Source organism: Lissotriton vulgaris, chromosome 5, assembly GCF_964263255.1.
Source record: "Lissotriton vulgaris chromosome 5, aLisVul1.2, whole genome shotgun sequence".
Taxonomy (NCBI): Eukaryota; Metazoa; Chordata; class Amphibia; order Caudata; family Salamandridae; genus Lissotriton; species Lissotriton vulgaris.
The window spans coordinates 1,719,209,131-1,719,222,534 of record NC_141693.1 but is presented as its reverse complement, the minus strand read 5'-3'; the positions used below and the strand labels follow the sequence as shown (position 1 = coordinate 1,719,222,534).

At 43.8% G+C, this 13,404-nt stretch overlaps 1 protein-coding gene across 2 annotated transcripts in view; it reads right to left on the bottom strand.

Annotated features, from left to right (window-relative positions):
• Positions 1 to 2,522: 2,522 nt before the first annotated feature.
• Positions 2,523 to 13,404, bottom strand: part of SLC4A1 (solute carrier family 4 member 1 (Diego blood group)) — a 191,986-nt gene continuing 181,104 nt past the window's right edge. Inside the window, exon 20 of one of the 2 annotated variants that reach the window (XM_086923900.1) lies at positions 2,523 to 7,601. In XM_086923900.1, the coding sequence (XP_086780026.1) occupies positions 7,521 to 7,601 (81 nt within the window). In that variant the 3' untranslated portion in view covers positions 2,523 to 7,520. The remainder of the gene's footprint in view (positions 7,602 to 13,404) is intronic. The other variant, XM_086923901.1, reaches the window with a different exon arrangement.

The window sequence follows — 13,404 nt, the reverse complement described above, 5'->3', positions numbered from 1 at the left end:
ATCCGAAGTGGTAGGGCGGGGGAGAGGGGGATATAAAAATAAGCACAGACGAAACATAAAAAAATATATAAAACTTTACTTACCTGATGCTGTGTCTGCTCTATCTGGCTCCTCTCCCGATCCCCGACTGGTGCATACTGCCCAGGCTTCCAGATGCCAATCCCAATGCTGCTCTCATGCTGGGAATGCTAATCCCAGCATGAAAGAAGCACTGGGATTGGTTTGAGCTGCCTGGTTTGCTGTTCAGACAGTGCCTGGGAGCATGTTGCTTTTCTCCACGGATGAACAACACAGCTGGGTGAAGAAATGATAAGTGCACATGAGGACTTGGCCAGCCTAAGACGGCAGGCCAAACAGTCATGCACACTTACCAGTGCCCATCACCCCTCCTCCCTACTGTTGTCATCTATCGTATGACCCGTCCCACCCTATGACGCGGCTTCCTGGCACCCTAGGTAAGAAGAAACATAAAATGATAATAAAATTGGTTTATTATCATCATTTTATTCTTCTTATATTTGGATCTGCTGCCACCTAGTGAGGCGTCGCTCCTCCGCCATTATGGAAGAGCCGCTCTGCTTGTTGGATAAGCAGATCCCCTCACTACAGATATATCAGCATCCTCTGGACCATCAAACACCACCCATCGGAGAAAGGGCTGCACTCAGTCTTAAGACTCCAGTCTCAGATTAGGAGCAGAAGCCAACTGACAAGCCTTGGACTAGTAGACATAGTCCCCAAACTCCTAGCTTTTCTACGCACTGTCCTCTTGTTCTTTCGTAGCCTTCCCCGCTGCCGAAACTCTAAGGTCAATGTTTTCTTCTTTTTAATTCTGTCAAAGAAAACGTCATCTCATGTTTAGGTGTAAGACTGAAATGTTTTGCAAAACAGTTATTATCTGTGAGTCCCAGAGTAGACCAGCAAGGGGATCCCTTTGCACATGTGATAGAGTCAAGCACACTGAAGCTAGGCAGAATGCCCTATCACAGAGGTTTCCGGCATCAATCACATTCCTCACCAAGGATACAAGCAGGGGCATGGATGCAAGGTTTAGTGTGAGGCCAACATATAACACCTAGAACAGTCAGAACGAATCCAAAACTGGGCTCAGTCGCACCCAAAAGCTGGACAGCAACAGGGAGGGGGTGCTGCTCCTGAGCTGAACAAGTCCACAAAACTATGAATATTTCTTGCAGGCTCTGTCATCATCCCTTCATCGCCAGAGAGATGTAAGTACTAGACTCCTCAGCAAGTTCCTTCCCTGCCATTTCTTCGCCACCAATTTAACTGCAGGACTTTACTTGTGGAGGCAAAATGTACATATGCTTACTATTTTGTATTTTCATATTTTCTATGAATGTAATACATTTCTTATTGTTTGTCCCCAACAATATCTCAAACCCATTGAGAGAGAGTAAGAGAGAGAGAGAGAGAGAGAGAGAGAGAGAGAGAGAGAGAGAAAGAGAGAGAGAGTCTGTGTGCCAGGGTGATGTATGATCTGGATGTAAGAAGAGGTTGTGTTCTTGAACCGGTATTATTTAATCTGTATATTTGCAATTTAAAATTGATTTGCTAAATGCCAAATAATTCCAAATGAAATGTGGCACTAAACATCTAAGATATGCAGATGAGATTTTTCACCCAAACACATATCTGACAGCTTGCAGTGACTTCTTGACTCTGTGCTCGTCCAGCCGCGCTGAATATCTTGCTAAAACTCAGGATATTCAAGACTCAGAACTGGTTTGTCTAAAAGAACCAAACAGCAGAGAGCGAGTAATTATAAACACTTGGGTGTAATGATCAACCCCAAGTGCTGCTGGTGTCCTGGTGATCAATGAGATCTGTACTGAATGGATGTTCTGCAAGTTGCCTTTTCATCTATTTTAGCTCTGAAAATCTAGTTCCAACACTCTCCTGTAAAGCTGGTTGTTTTTTAAATATCATTCTAGCGCTAGGGACATTAACATATATGTATTCTAAGCAAAGGACAACCAATTGCCTCTGGTTCTCCCAAATGTACGTTCCTAGCTCGTTAGTCTATTCAGCAAATGTCGCATGAAATGGAGATGACGTGGCTGGTGGATTTTGTGCCAAAGTTGAATCGTAAATACGTGTTTTATGGAGCTACTCATATTTTGAATACATTTACAAATCAACTTTTGGTGCATTTGTTGACAACGCGTTCATGGCAGATCCAACAAGGGCAGTTAAAACCTTCTTGAAATCACACCAATGTATTGAGTAGGTATGCGAATACTGGGATCGCTTTGAGTGACTTATCTAAGTGATTGGCTTTTTACAGTACTTTTTGTTTACATTGATTCTTAATGTATTCTTTCTTTAAGTAGAATCAGTAGTTATTGTATGTTCACATGGTTTAGGTAAACCACTAATAAACAAATAATACAAAATAAAAATACAATAATAAATTACTGTACAAAGCTCCCTCCTTCAGCTTCCATCTATCGGAACTTAGATTATGACTACACAAGTTGGTGGGTACAAAAAAACTACAATTGTTTGTTAACAAAATGTTAAAAATTTATTTCAAATATACAAGATAGTTTTTTCTTCACAAATAAGTCCACAAGAACATTTGTTCCCGTTATTATAAGAGCATGATACATACATTTACATACAAAGTTATTTGGAAGCAATATTTAAAAACAAATTAGAAATGGTTTGATTGTTATTTGGGCAACAGATCTGAGCAGTGTCATGTCTTATCTTTTTCTTCTGGTTGCTTCCTGACTGTAAGTGTCCATTTCAGTAAAGGCCACGACCACATTGGCCTGTCCCTGTCTAAAATAAGGTAACTGCCCAGAGTCTGCTCAGACTGAGCCCAGGCACCAGATGCAGGAGCACACCAAATCAAGGAAATTAAGTTAATAATGATACACTCTCAAACTTGTGACATACATATATATTACACATTTATTTTTTCCAAAAATATAAATTCATATCCTATCTATTTACATCTGAGATGTAGGCTAAAGCGTAAAATCTTCCAATCTGCTTCATAGGGAGGATGAAGGGGTAGGTGACAGATAGTGGGTGCAGCTGAGTTAATTACCTTCTTTAGAAAGTGGAAAACTGCTATGGTTAGTTATTCTTTGGTGTGAAAGATTTCTTAATATATCTACTATGTTTTGTCTGAATTAACAGTGCTGGGAGAGGTTCTGAAAAAGGCAATGTCTTTATTATCATTCTTTGCAAACAGACCTATAGGTGGGCGAACCAGTGTCAGCATGACTAGCAGACCCTCCAGCTGCCCTACGAGGTTTCCAACCAACAGGCTTTAAACCTCTGATCTGACGGTACCAAGGAAGATAAACGATAACTAATTATTTCTTGTGGATCTTCATTTCATTGAAAATTTTTGGTATTATCTCAACGCATTGAGAGGAACCAGAAATCCCTTTATTCCAAAGAGGTGACATGATTAAGAGAATATAGTTACACACAAGCAACTTTCCCTTTCATCCAGGATCTCCATCCAGAGGCCGCAGATGAAGTCCGCTAAGCATAAATCACATGACCCACTGAAAAGTCTTAAGACGGCACCAGCTTTGACATGTCTTAGTCCAGGGGCGTGTGGTCAGGAGGCCCTCCTGCAGCCTTCTGAAACTTCCAGGTTGATGCTTGTTAAGAGTAATAGATGAGCTTAGTGCCTCACAGTTATACCTGCAGTAGTAGAGATTCCATCAATAAATAGGGACAGAAGCTAGGCCCTGGAGCTCTGGTTAAAATGTAGGATCACAATCCTTGACATGCTACGGAGAGAAGTAATGTGTCCCCTTTTAAAGGTGGCTAGTCATGAAAGAATCATTTGTCCACGTTTTTCTTTCAAAACCTTTAAAACCTATGTTTTTTCCATATTGGCATATGTTCCCAATAGTGGGCCTTTTGTACACAAATACTTTGTAAATGATCAATAAAATTGTGATTACATTTATATTTCAGAGAACATGGGACGTGAAAAATCTAAATCTGTTGTGAGTAAATTAGTGATATTTGAGGAGCATTTAAAAGTAGAAAGGCTTTTCATCTAAAATGTACAGTTGAATACCTAATGTACAAAAATCATGATAAGCATCAGCTCATGTGGCAACGCCTGCTCATTTTGTAAAATTACTAACACATCACTGGTGAGTAGGTGCAGAATGGCATTATGGCAGTGTTGGTGGACTCACTCACAATTTATTGGATAGCTGAAATAGCTGGGGTCACACTGCATCATATAAAAATATTTAAATGAAAAATGACATTCAACCAAGGCAGTGGCGTAGCAAGGGGGCCATGGGGGGCAGTCCACCCTGGGCAGCACGTGTTTTGGGGGTGGCGGCCTCCCCGCTCTTATCTGCAGGAATAGACAGCAATCCCCCAGCCACGGGCGGCACATGGTCTAGCTACACCACTGAAAAATAAGGCCAAAGTGTGGGGTCATCACATGCCTATATGAGGTCTATCACTATTTGCATGAAAGGGGTTACATCTCCTATGTCAAAGCCGGATGACGGTCAGCAATAGACTTTGGTTGTAGGATCTTAGAGAAACTGCATGATTATAATAGGTCCTGTCAAATGGAATGCTCAGCTTACTTCTTTAAATGTAGCATACTAAAAATATGCAAGAGTCCTGCATTGAGGGGTCTTGCACTGCTGGGCATGCGCCAATCTATTTTAAAGAGGCTATACACCGGGGCAAGAACGCGTGATATAGAATGGTGCAACTGGGCAGGAAAAGATTCTTGAAATCCTTTCTGGATCCATTGGGCGTGGAAGCGGTATAAGCAATGTGTCTTCACAGCAAACATGAACATCTCTTGGAACAACTGAAGCAACATTCTTGTGGCTGTTTACAGTAAATCCAGTAGAAATGGCTCTTCTTGCAAAGAAGGGCATGTCCAAGAGATAAACTCTTTAAGGTAACATTCTGGGAAATTACAGTGAAAGAGAAAGCCCAATTATTGGTTGAAAAGTAAGAAAGGGGACAGAGAGTGGACTTCGCTGGCTTTGATCTGTACAAAGTATGGGAGAGTACAACCATCTCCCATGTGACTTGGCTATCCATAGATGTGGTCCCACCTTGCCAGGTGCCACCATCAGCTCCTTTGGGTCGGAACGTCTGGAGGGGGTCTATGAAGAATAGGGGACCATAACCCATTAATGATGAAAAAGGACTCTTGCCTGATGCGCACATGCTTTGGTCATCTCTGGCAGGCGACGTACAAAAATAGGAACAGGAAACAGTGCTATTACCTCCCTAAGGGTGTTCTCAATCATGTGGTTAAGTGCTGTAACAAAACAAATTGTCAAATTACTGTCATTAGACAGAAAGAACTTTTCAGTATGTCCAAATTATGGTAGCTACCACTGTTTGGAGACAAAACAGTTAGTCAAAGCATTGATGGACCAGGGTCTCCCCTAGAGCATGTGACAATGGAATTGCTGATCTTTGAAACGTAGCAGTGTGATCTGATCACACATCACAAGTGTCCTCTCCCTGTACATCGCAGAATTGCATCGACTCTTTTTTCTGCAATGTTACTTGTTTGCATGAGGTGCGGGAATGTGGGATTACAGTATTGAGCATGTGGCATAGCCTCAAATACTGATGATGAAGCAGTCTCCAAGTGTACGCTGCCTCCTTAAACCAAAAGGCTCCTATGCAACCATGACACACCCTGTGTATTTCCCAAAATGGCAAATCCTAGTACTTCCCTATGGAAATTTCACTGCGTAAGAACTACTGAAAAGCCCTGGTGAGAATGGGCAGACGAATGGGGAACCGCTGCAGGATTCATGCGGGGTACTCCAATTTCTGGCTGTATTTTCCCATTTTTTAAAGGACCCTCGGAGGAAAATTCGAAATTTCACTGATTTCTAACATTCTGAAGCTAGCATTACCTAGCTAATTTGGGAACAGAAATACTGAAGCAGTATTTCAGAGCAAGAAGCACCCTAATCTCTCAAAGAAGTGGATCACTGATGTTGTAAACCCTGCCATTAGAAAAAAATGAGTTTGACTTTTTCCTAAAGTTGAGAGGATATTTCAATCAGTTTCCAAATTGTGTTTCCAAATTGTGCCAACGCTTGTTCCCTTTAATCGAAAACGCTTTTCCTCCCGAGGTGTTAAGTTCTCATCTCTCTATCTCTAAGACAGCCTTCATCGTGATTCTCAAGGACCAAATTAAGCGAGATGACTCTGGTTCGGTAGTGGAGTTGAATAATGTAACTTGGCGAATGCATGAGATTTGAGAAGCACCCTTCATCAGAACATTTTAATTTCTCCATCCAAATTTTAGGAGCTTCTGGTATTTATTTTTACTACAAACATCATAAAAGATGTGTCTACCACGCTTTGTCGACACAACTGCAGCTGCACAGGGTGGTGCTTTTTCCAAAGCTAATTTAAATTGTCCTCGAAGAAAGGAGTTCCAAGGCAATGGGTCTCTTTAAGAGAGAAGAGCGAGTAACAGTATGGCTTAAGTCTTGCTGTTAGATCACAGGCTTGAGACAATGCCTCAGTCACATTGTTGATTCATTGCAAGATGTCTCTGCTTCTCAATGCATAATAAATATAATTTATTGGAATGTTGAGTTGTCCTACACGTATGCAGAGTTCTTGTTGCAAGAGAACAAATGCAGTTATGGGTGATTAGGAACTTGTAGATGGAAACCAGTATCTCAGCAAATGGGCAAGTGAGGAGCAAGTCACTCTTACTTCCTTTACAGTTGGCGTCAGCATGGAGTTCGATCAGGAACTGGGTATGTATGTGGGAAACAAGAGAAGCGAGTATGGCAGAAGGGCGGTCAGTATAGAGAGCTGTACATCTGAATCCATGAGTGATTGCATACTACAGCCCCTGTTTATCTATGGATGGTCCCTGGATATTTGTGTGTGGCAGAAGAGGGGTATTGGGCTGCTGTGATCAGCAAGTTTGTATATTGTGCCTAAGGAAGTGTGGAGTGTGGTTTAACAGTGTGTATGTGGGATCTTCTGTTGTTCCCTTGGCCAAAGCAGGGCGTCACAGAACCTTATGTGGACAACTGCCTCGCAGTGTCCTCCACAAAACACCCAACTATTTGGAGGGCTCTGTTAGTCCAGTGATGGTAAGGGGGTTACTGCATTCTTTGAAGCTTTCTTGTTTCAACGATGCTAACAGGGCTATTGGCATCCTTTGTGGAGTTCTGAGGGCTCACCCTGCCATGAGACATTCAAGAGTTTATCGTCCTTCCTGCAATTCTCAGCATGTTCCCTACCTACACTGAGGCAGAAAAGCAGGTATGTTAAAACTGACGTGTACTATTGGTAGGAAATACATCTACAGGTGGATTTCTAATTGTTCAATAATTTAACCACTGCAAACAAGAAATCTGGAAATATAAAACTTTTTGGCAGTTTGCAGAGACTGGTGATTCCTGCTGGCGTAAAGGGTGTTGGAGGTTGTAGAGTGCAGTGGGGAGGAAGTATCTGCAGAAGGCACTTTGTGGAAATATGCTGGCAGAGCAGGGTCAAACTGGCATTTGAACCTCATCGTACACATCCTGGCCTTCGGTCTCATCAAAGGTTGCTTCCACCTCATCGCCGTCCAGCTGAAATAAGCAAGAAAGAGCGAGCATTATTGACGGGTAATCATTATAAACTTAGTATATATGAGGTGCTCATGCATGGTCATGGTTCTAAGGAGCTCTAGAAATGAGAGGCGTCACCATAATACCCCAGGGGCTCTGAAATGAGAAGCATCACCAGTGATGTTCACTTTGATGCTCTATAAAAGAGAGGCCTCCGCAGTGATGCTAACCGAGGTGCTCTAGAAATGAGAGGCATCACCAGTGATGTTAACTCAGGTGCTCTAGAAAAGAGAGACAAAATGGGAGGGATCACCAGTGATGGTAGAGAAATTCCCCACTCCTTACCGGCCACCATGCCAAATAAGACCTTTTCCCGGAGACGTTTGAAGGCGTCGGAAAAGTAGGCAATACATAGACCAGGTCCCCTATCATTTTTAAAGGGGCCCCATGGGAAAGTAAACCTTCTCTTTATCTCACGCATATTCCTCCATCTCAACCTTTAATGTGTTATTCAGTATTGATTGCCATTGTGTGGCTTGAATTAGCAGAAAATAGATAATAAATACAAAGCTGTTTTGGGCAGGGGCCCCTACATTATGTCTTGCCTGGGCACCTGAAATCCTTCAGCTGACACTACCTTTACCACCTAACCTCCCCATGCTCCGGCAAAAGTCTGTATGACTAGCAAAAGAAGAAGCCATTAGAGAGGAGACTTGAACATGAAATATGCAAGAATTGAAGAAGAACAAAATCCCAGAAACATCTGTTATACCTAGTTTTATATCTTTCACTATGGTATACTCTCTACCTGGTCCCTGAATGCTATTAGTATTTTTGATTCAAATCTATTTATATATCTAGCTTACACAGTTCTCTTTCCTTTCCCATGCAAAGACTATATGAAATTGTACACATTGTTAAAACCTATATCTACCAACTTCTGGCAGGTTAAAATACACAGATTTTGAGCCAAAATCATAGACATTCCTTCACTTATCATTGGTATTGTCTAGAGCATATGAACAATCCAAACCATGTAAGGCAAGAAACAGGGGAGAAACACTTGTTTTTAGTTCTAATATCTTTATTAATTTAAACAGGGGAGAAACACTTAATAAAAAAAAAGATAATGTTCGGTCTTCACATTACAATAGGCTGTCAAGTAAAGTTAATGCAGCAAGACGTGGCCTTACTAGTTACTGGCTCTGGGTGACTGGATGCATTTTTGCCCACTCTTCGTAAACTACTCCATCTCTTTTGCTGAATCCCTGATCTAATTCAATATCTTTGCATCATTAACAGAGCAAATCACAGTGGGAAAATCTTTATCTTACAGCCTAAATACCCAAGTCGGAATTGCAAAAACTGCAGAAGCCTGTAAAAAAAAACCTTTTTCCAAAAACCTTCAAACACCAGAAGAATGGTAGAATGACCTAACGTCACTGGGCGCCAATATTACAAAGTTATTTGCTTGCCGGCCCCTAGTGCCAAGCTAATATCACAAAACAGCGTAACAACAACATGCTCACTTATTCTAGTTGTCGGTTTGCCCAACCTATCAATAAGGCCTACCATGGGAACAAGTAATAAACATTGCTGCAACATGTGGTACCTGCATGTGCTGATATATGTCATCCAATACAGAGCCACCTGCTGTTGTTAAGATGTATCCATCTTGTAAAAAACACTCCACCCACCCCATATGGTATAGATAGAAGAATGATTACATAATCAAACCATTTGTAAAATGCCAAAAACAATATGCCTATGCTTCCTCAAACTATGAATAGTTAAGGCCAGATGAACTCCATTTGAAGATGCAACAGGTCAATTTTTTGTTCTTTTATGTCTTAGGGTGTTTTCGTTTTAAATTACTTTAGGGTTTACTGTATTGTATTTGACGTACTGATTGATGCCACCTTAAACTGGGCTGACTTCACACAGGCAATCAAATTATAAGGGTAATTATTAAAGACTGCCAGTGTACTGTTGCACCCTGTCGGTCAAATATGATTTTCATATTTATGGAGGTTACATCCTCCAAAGGTATTATGTTGATATTCCTAAAAGTCCTGGTAATGAGATCACACGTATCAAATGTAATAACTATCTGTTAAGGCGGCTTCCCAAAACTATTCAAGACCAATTTATAATAGCAGCTTCACACCTACTACAACCAATACACATGTCTAACTTCGGCAACACCTCTGTCTAAAACAGAATGGCACCATGAAAGCTTACAGGGTTGAATCTACAACAGACCAAATAAGCTCACACTGCCAATGCCTCTGCAATCCATGTACATCCAAAGGCCAAATAAACCTTATACTCAAGCAGTGAATGTAAATCCAGGCTGGGTTGGTGTACATGCCTGGATCTCCTGCAGTCTGTACACATTTATGAGGCTTGGGGTTTGCAATGGTTCGAGGCTGCTGCGGTCGCGTGTGGGCTTGCCTCATCATTTTTAATCCTTGCAGTATTTTTAAATTGTGATTCTTGTTCCTACCTTGCTGCTGCCTTACCTCCTTGCTCTTCTCCCGCTCCCCTAGCCCCAGTCCGGCACGGCTGAGTGCCGATTGTCCCAGATTGTCCCTGGTTGCAGGAGATGCGGTGAGACGCCGGCTCGCACGCTCCGCGGAAAGCTTAATCCTTTTGGATATGCAGAGTGATCTTTTCACTTTAATGACATTTTTGAAATTACCTCGTTACTGATAGAGGAGCAGGAACCAGCTTACCCCTTATTTTCTACTATCCCGCTATGGAGAGATACGGATAGCGACAACCGCAAAAAGCTCCAGCCCTGTCACGGACCACGTTTTTTCGGGCCGCCTTGTGTTTTCTTACCAGGAATCAGCCCCACTTTACCCCCCACCTTCCCCTCACGTCCTGACGAAGACCCGCGCAGTAAGGATCTACTGTCCTACATCTTCTGGGTCGAAACGTAGACATTTATCTACAACCATGAACTCCTAACATTAGCTTGATAGATTCAGCAACCTAGGAGTCTCTTCTACCAAAATGTTTTTTTGATATATGCATATTTTATTTGACCTCTCATATGTGGATCAATGGCATTTATGATTTGACTTGTGGATTGCTGCATATGAGAATTTGATTAGTGATGTATAACTATCAGAAATGTGTTCTTCTCCTGCACTCCCTCCTTTCTCCTTGTGGGCGCATTGAATTTTTTGTATATTAATATTGATTTTTCAATCATTGAATGGCTAATGGTGCGGTGAAAATAAAAACACTGTGCACCCTCATCTGTTTTGGATCAATTCAACTTAATTGTGTGATTATGAATAAGTGATTGTATGCTTGGTGTGGGACCCCTTTATACATATACCGACTATTCACCCAGGTCCCACTGACTACATGGGTCTAACCCAATGATCTATAACAGATTGTCCCAGAGGGCTGACGGGGTAGCGGGCGCCATCTTAGGAGGGGCAGTGGTGATTCTAAGGCTAGCGCACCACTCATCGCGCTCCCAGCCCTAGAAAAGAGATCCCCCATGCGAACGCGCAGCGGATGCTTGAAACCCAGTGGCAGTGGGTTTGAGGCTGCTGCTGTCGCTCGTTGGCTTGCCTCATCATTTTTAATCCTTGCAGTATTTTGAAATTGTGATTCTTGTTCCTACCTTGCTGCTGCCTGTCCTCCTTGCTCTTCTCCCGCTCCCCTAGCCCTGGTCCGGCACTGCTGAGTGCCGATTGTCCCGGAGGGCTGACGGGGTAGCGGGCGCCATCTTAGGAGGGACAGTGGTGATTCTAAGACTAGCGCACCACTCATCGCGCTCCCAGCCCTAGAAAAGAGACGCCCCAGGCGAACGCGCGCAGCGGGCGCGCCGAAGGCGCGCTGTAGGCGCGCCAAAGGCAAGCCCATCTGCGCCCGTCCGCGGCCGGCCGGGGCAAGGGGCACCCCTTTATGCCCAATTTTTAACCTACCCCTCCAAGGAACTTTACCTTTACCAAGGCCCTTGGACTCTTAGCCCTAAAACCACTGCCATAATTGCTAAACTAGGCCTTACCCGGCCTCGCTCCTCTTCCCTCTCCCCACCTGTCCTGCTTCCTCCATCACCCACATTCCTTCCCTCCCCAGAACCCCCCCTGTCATCCAGACCAGCGTCTACTGTTTCGACCTTCCTCTTAAACACAAGAGCGGCAGTCAAGCACCACCTTGAATTTTTTGTGTTCCTTGACTCCCACAAACCTGATCTTTTGTTTTTGACAGAAACTTGGTTCTGCTCAGACTCTCTCCCCAATGTCCTTGCAGCCCTACCTTCCTCCTACTATGTCCTGCGGACCGATCGGCCGGCAGGCAAGGCAGGCGGAGGCATCGCCTTGATTGTCCGTTCGGATCTTCATTTCCAAATACTCTCTTCCCCGACCATCAAGGCAGTCGACTGTTTAGTGATGCGATCTGCCTCCTTCAAAATTCCCATCACTTGTGTTCTTGCTTACCGCCCCCCCATTCCACCCCTCACTTCACTGCTGAGTTTCAGGAACTGCTTGCCACACCAGCAGTTAACAACTCCTCCGTTCTAGTACTTGGTGATTTTGACTTCTGGCCATCTGATCCCGCGGAAGACGCGGTATCTAAAGACTTCATGGAACTCCTCCACAGTTTAAATTTTATTTCACATGTGCTCGACCCACCCATATCAAGGGGCATACCCTAGACCAAATCTGGTAATTAAATATTCCGGTCACATCCCCAATCATCACGCCTTGTCTTTGGTCCAACCATTTTTTGATTTCATTTTTCCTCGACCTCAGCCTGATTAAACGCCCCCCCTTCCCCAAAAATACCTAGGCTCGCAATTGGAATAAAGTCGACATCCCCTCCCTTTGCTCCTCTCTTCAAGACTCCTACCCTGCCTTAGAGGAGCTCTCCCCTTCATCCCAGCTAGCTGCCATCAACACTTGGCTCTCTAGGACACGCAACCAAGTGGCTTCCCTGAAACGTGTCACAGTTAAACGCGCTCATAACGCCAACAAATGGTTTACTGATGACCTCAAGGAAAAGAAATTAGCTGTGCGTCAGGCGCGCCTATTGCCCAACACTGAAAGCCCACTACTCCCTCGTGCTTACCACATACAAAAAGGCAATTCTCCTGGCTAAGACCAACTACTTTTCGGCAAAATAATCTCGGCCGAAAATCGGCCACAAGTTGGCCTTATCAGACAGAACTTCCCTCAAACCTCCCCCTTCTCAATCCCTCTGTGATTCTTTAAACAATTTTTTCATTGAGAAAATTGCAGCCATCAAGGCTAACATACCCCCACCTTCCTCCTCCCCCCTGCCTCTGAACCTCCACCCAACAGGCTCTATCCAGACCATATACCTCCTCTGACCAGGGAAATTCTATTTTCCCTGTTGGTCCGGGTTAAATCTGGTTCCCCCTCTGATGTCTGCCCAGCTTTTGTTTTGAGAGAGATCCTTTTAGCTTGCCCCAACCCCCCCTTGTCTTTCCTCAACGACTCCCTCAGCAAAGGCTCTGTCCCTGGCCTTCACAAAGCGGCAATTATAATTCCCATCCTGAAAAAACCTGGTGCCGACCCCTCTTCCCTTTCTAACTATCGCCCCATTTCCCTTCTCCCCTATCTGGGTAAAATCCTGGAGTGCCACATCACCACGGTCCTCAGCTCTTTTGTCGAGGAAAGTGGTTGTCTCCCCTCTTGTCAGGCCGGCTTTCGCCCTCTCCACTCCACCGAGAGGGTTGTGGTCTCAGTCCTGGACAGACTCAGGGAGGGGATGGATGCCAACCAGCCCCAAGCCCTGGTCCTCCTTGATTTGTCCGCTGCCTTCAACACGGTTGACC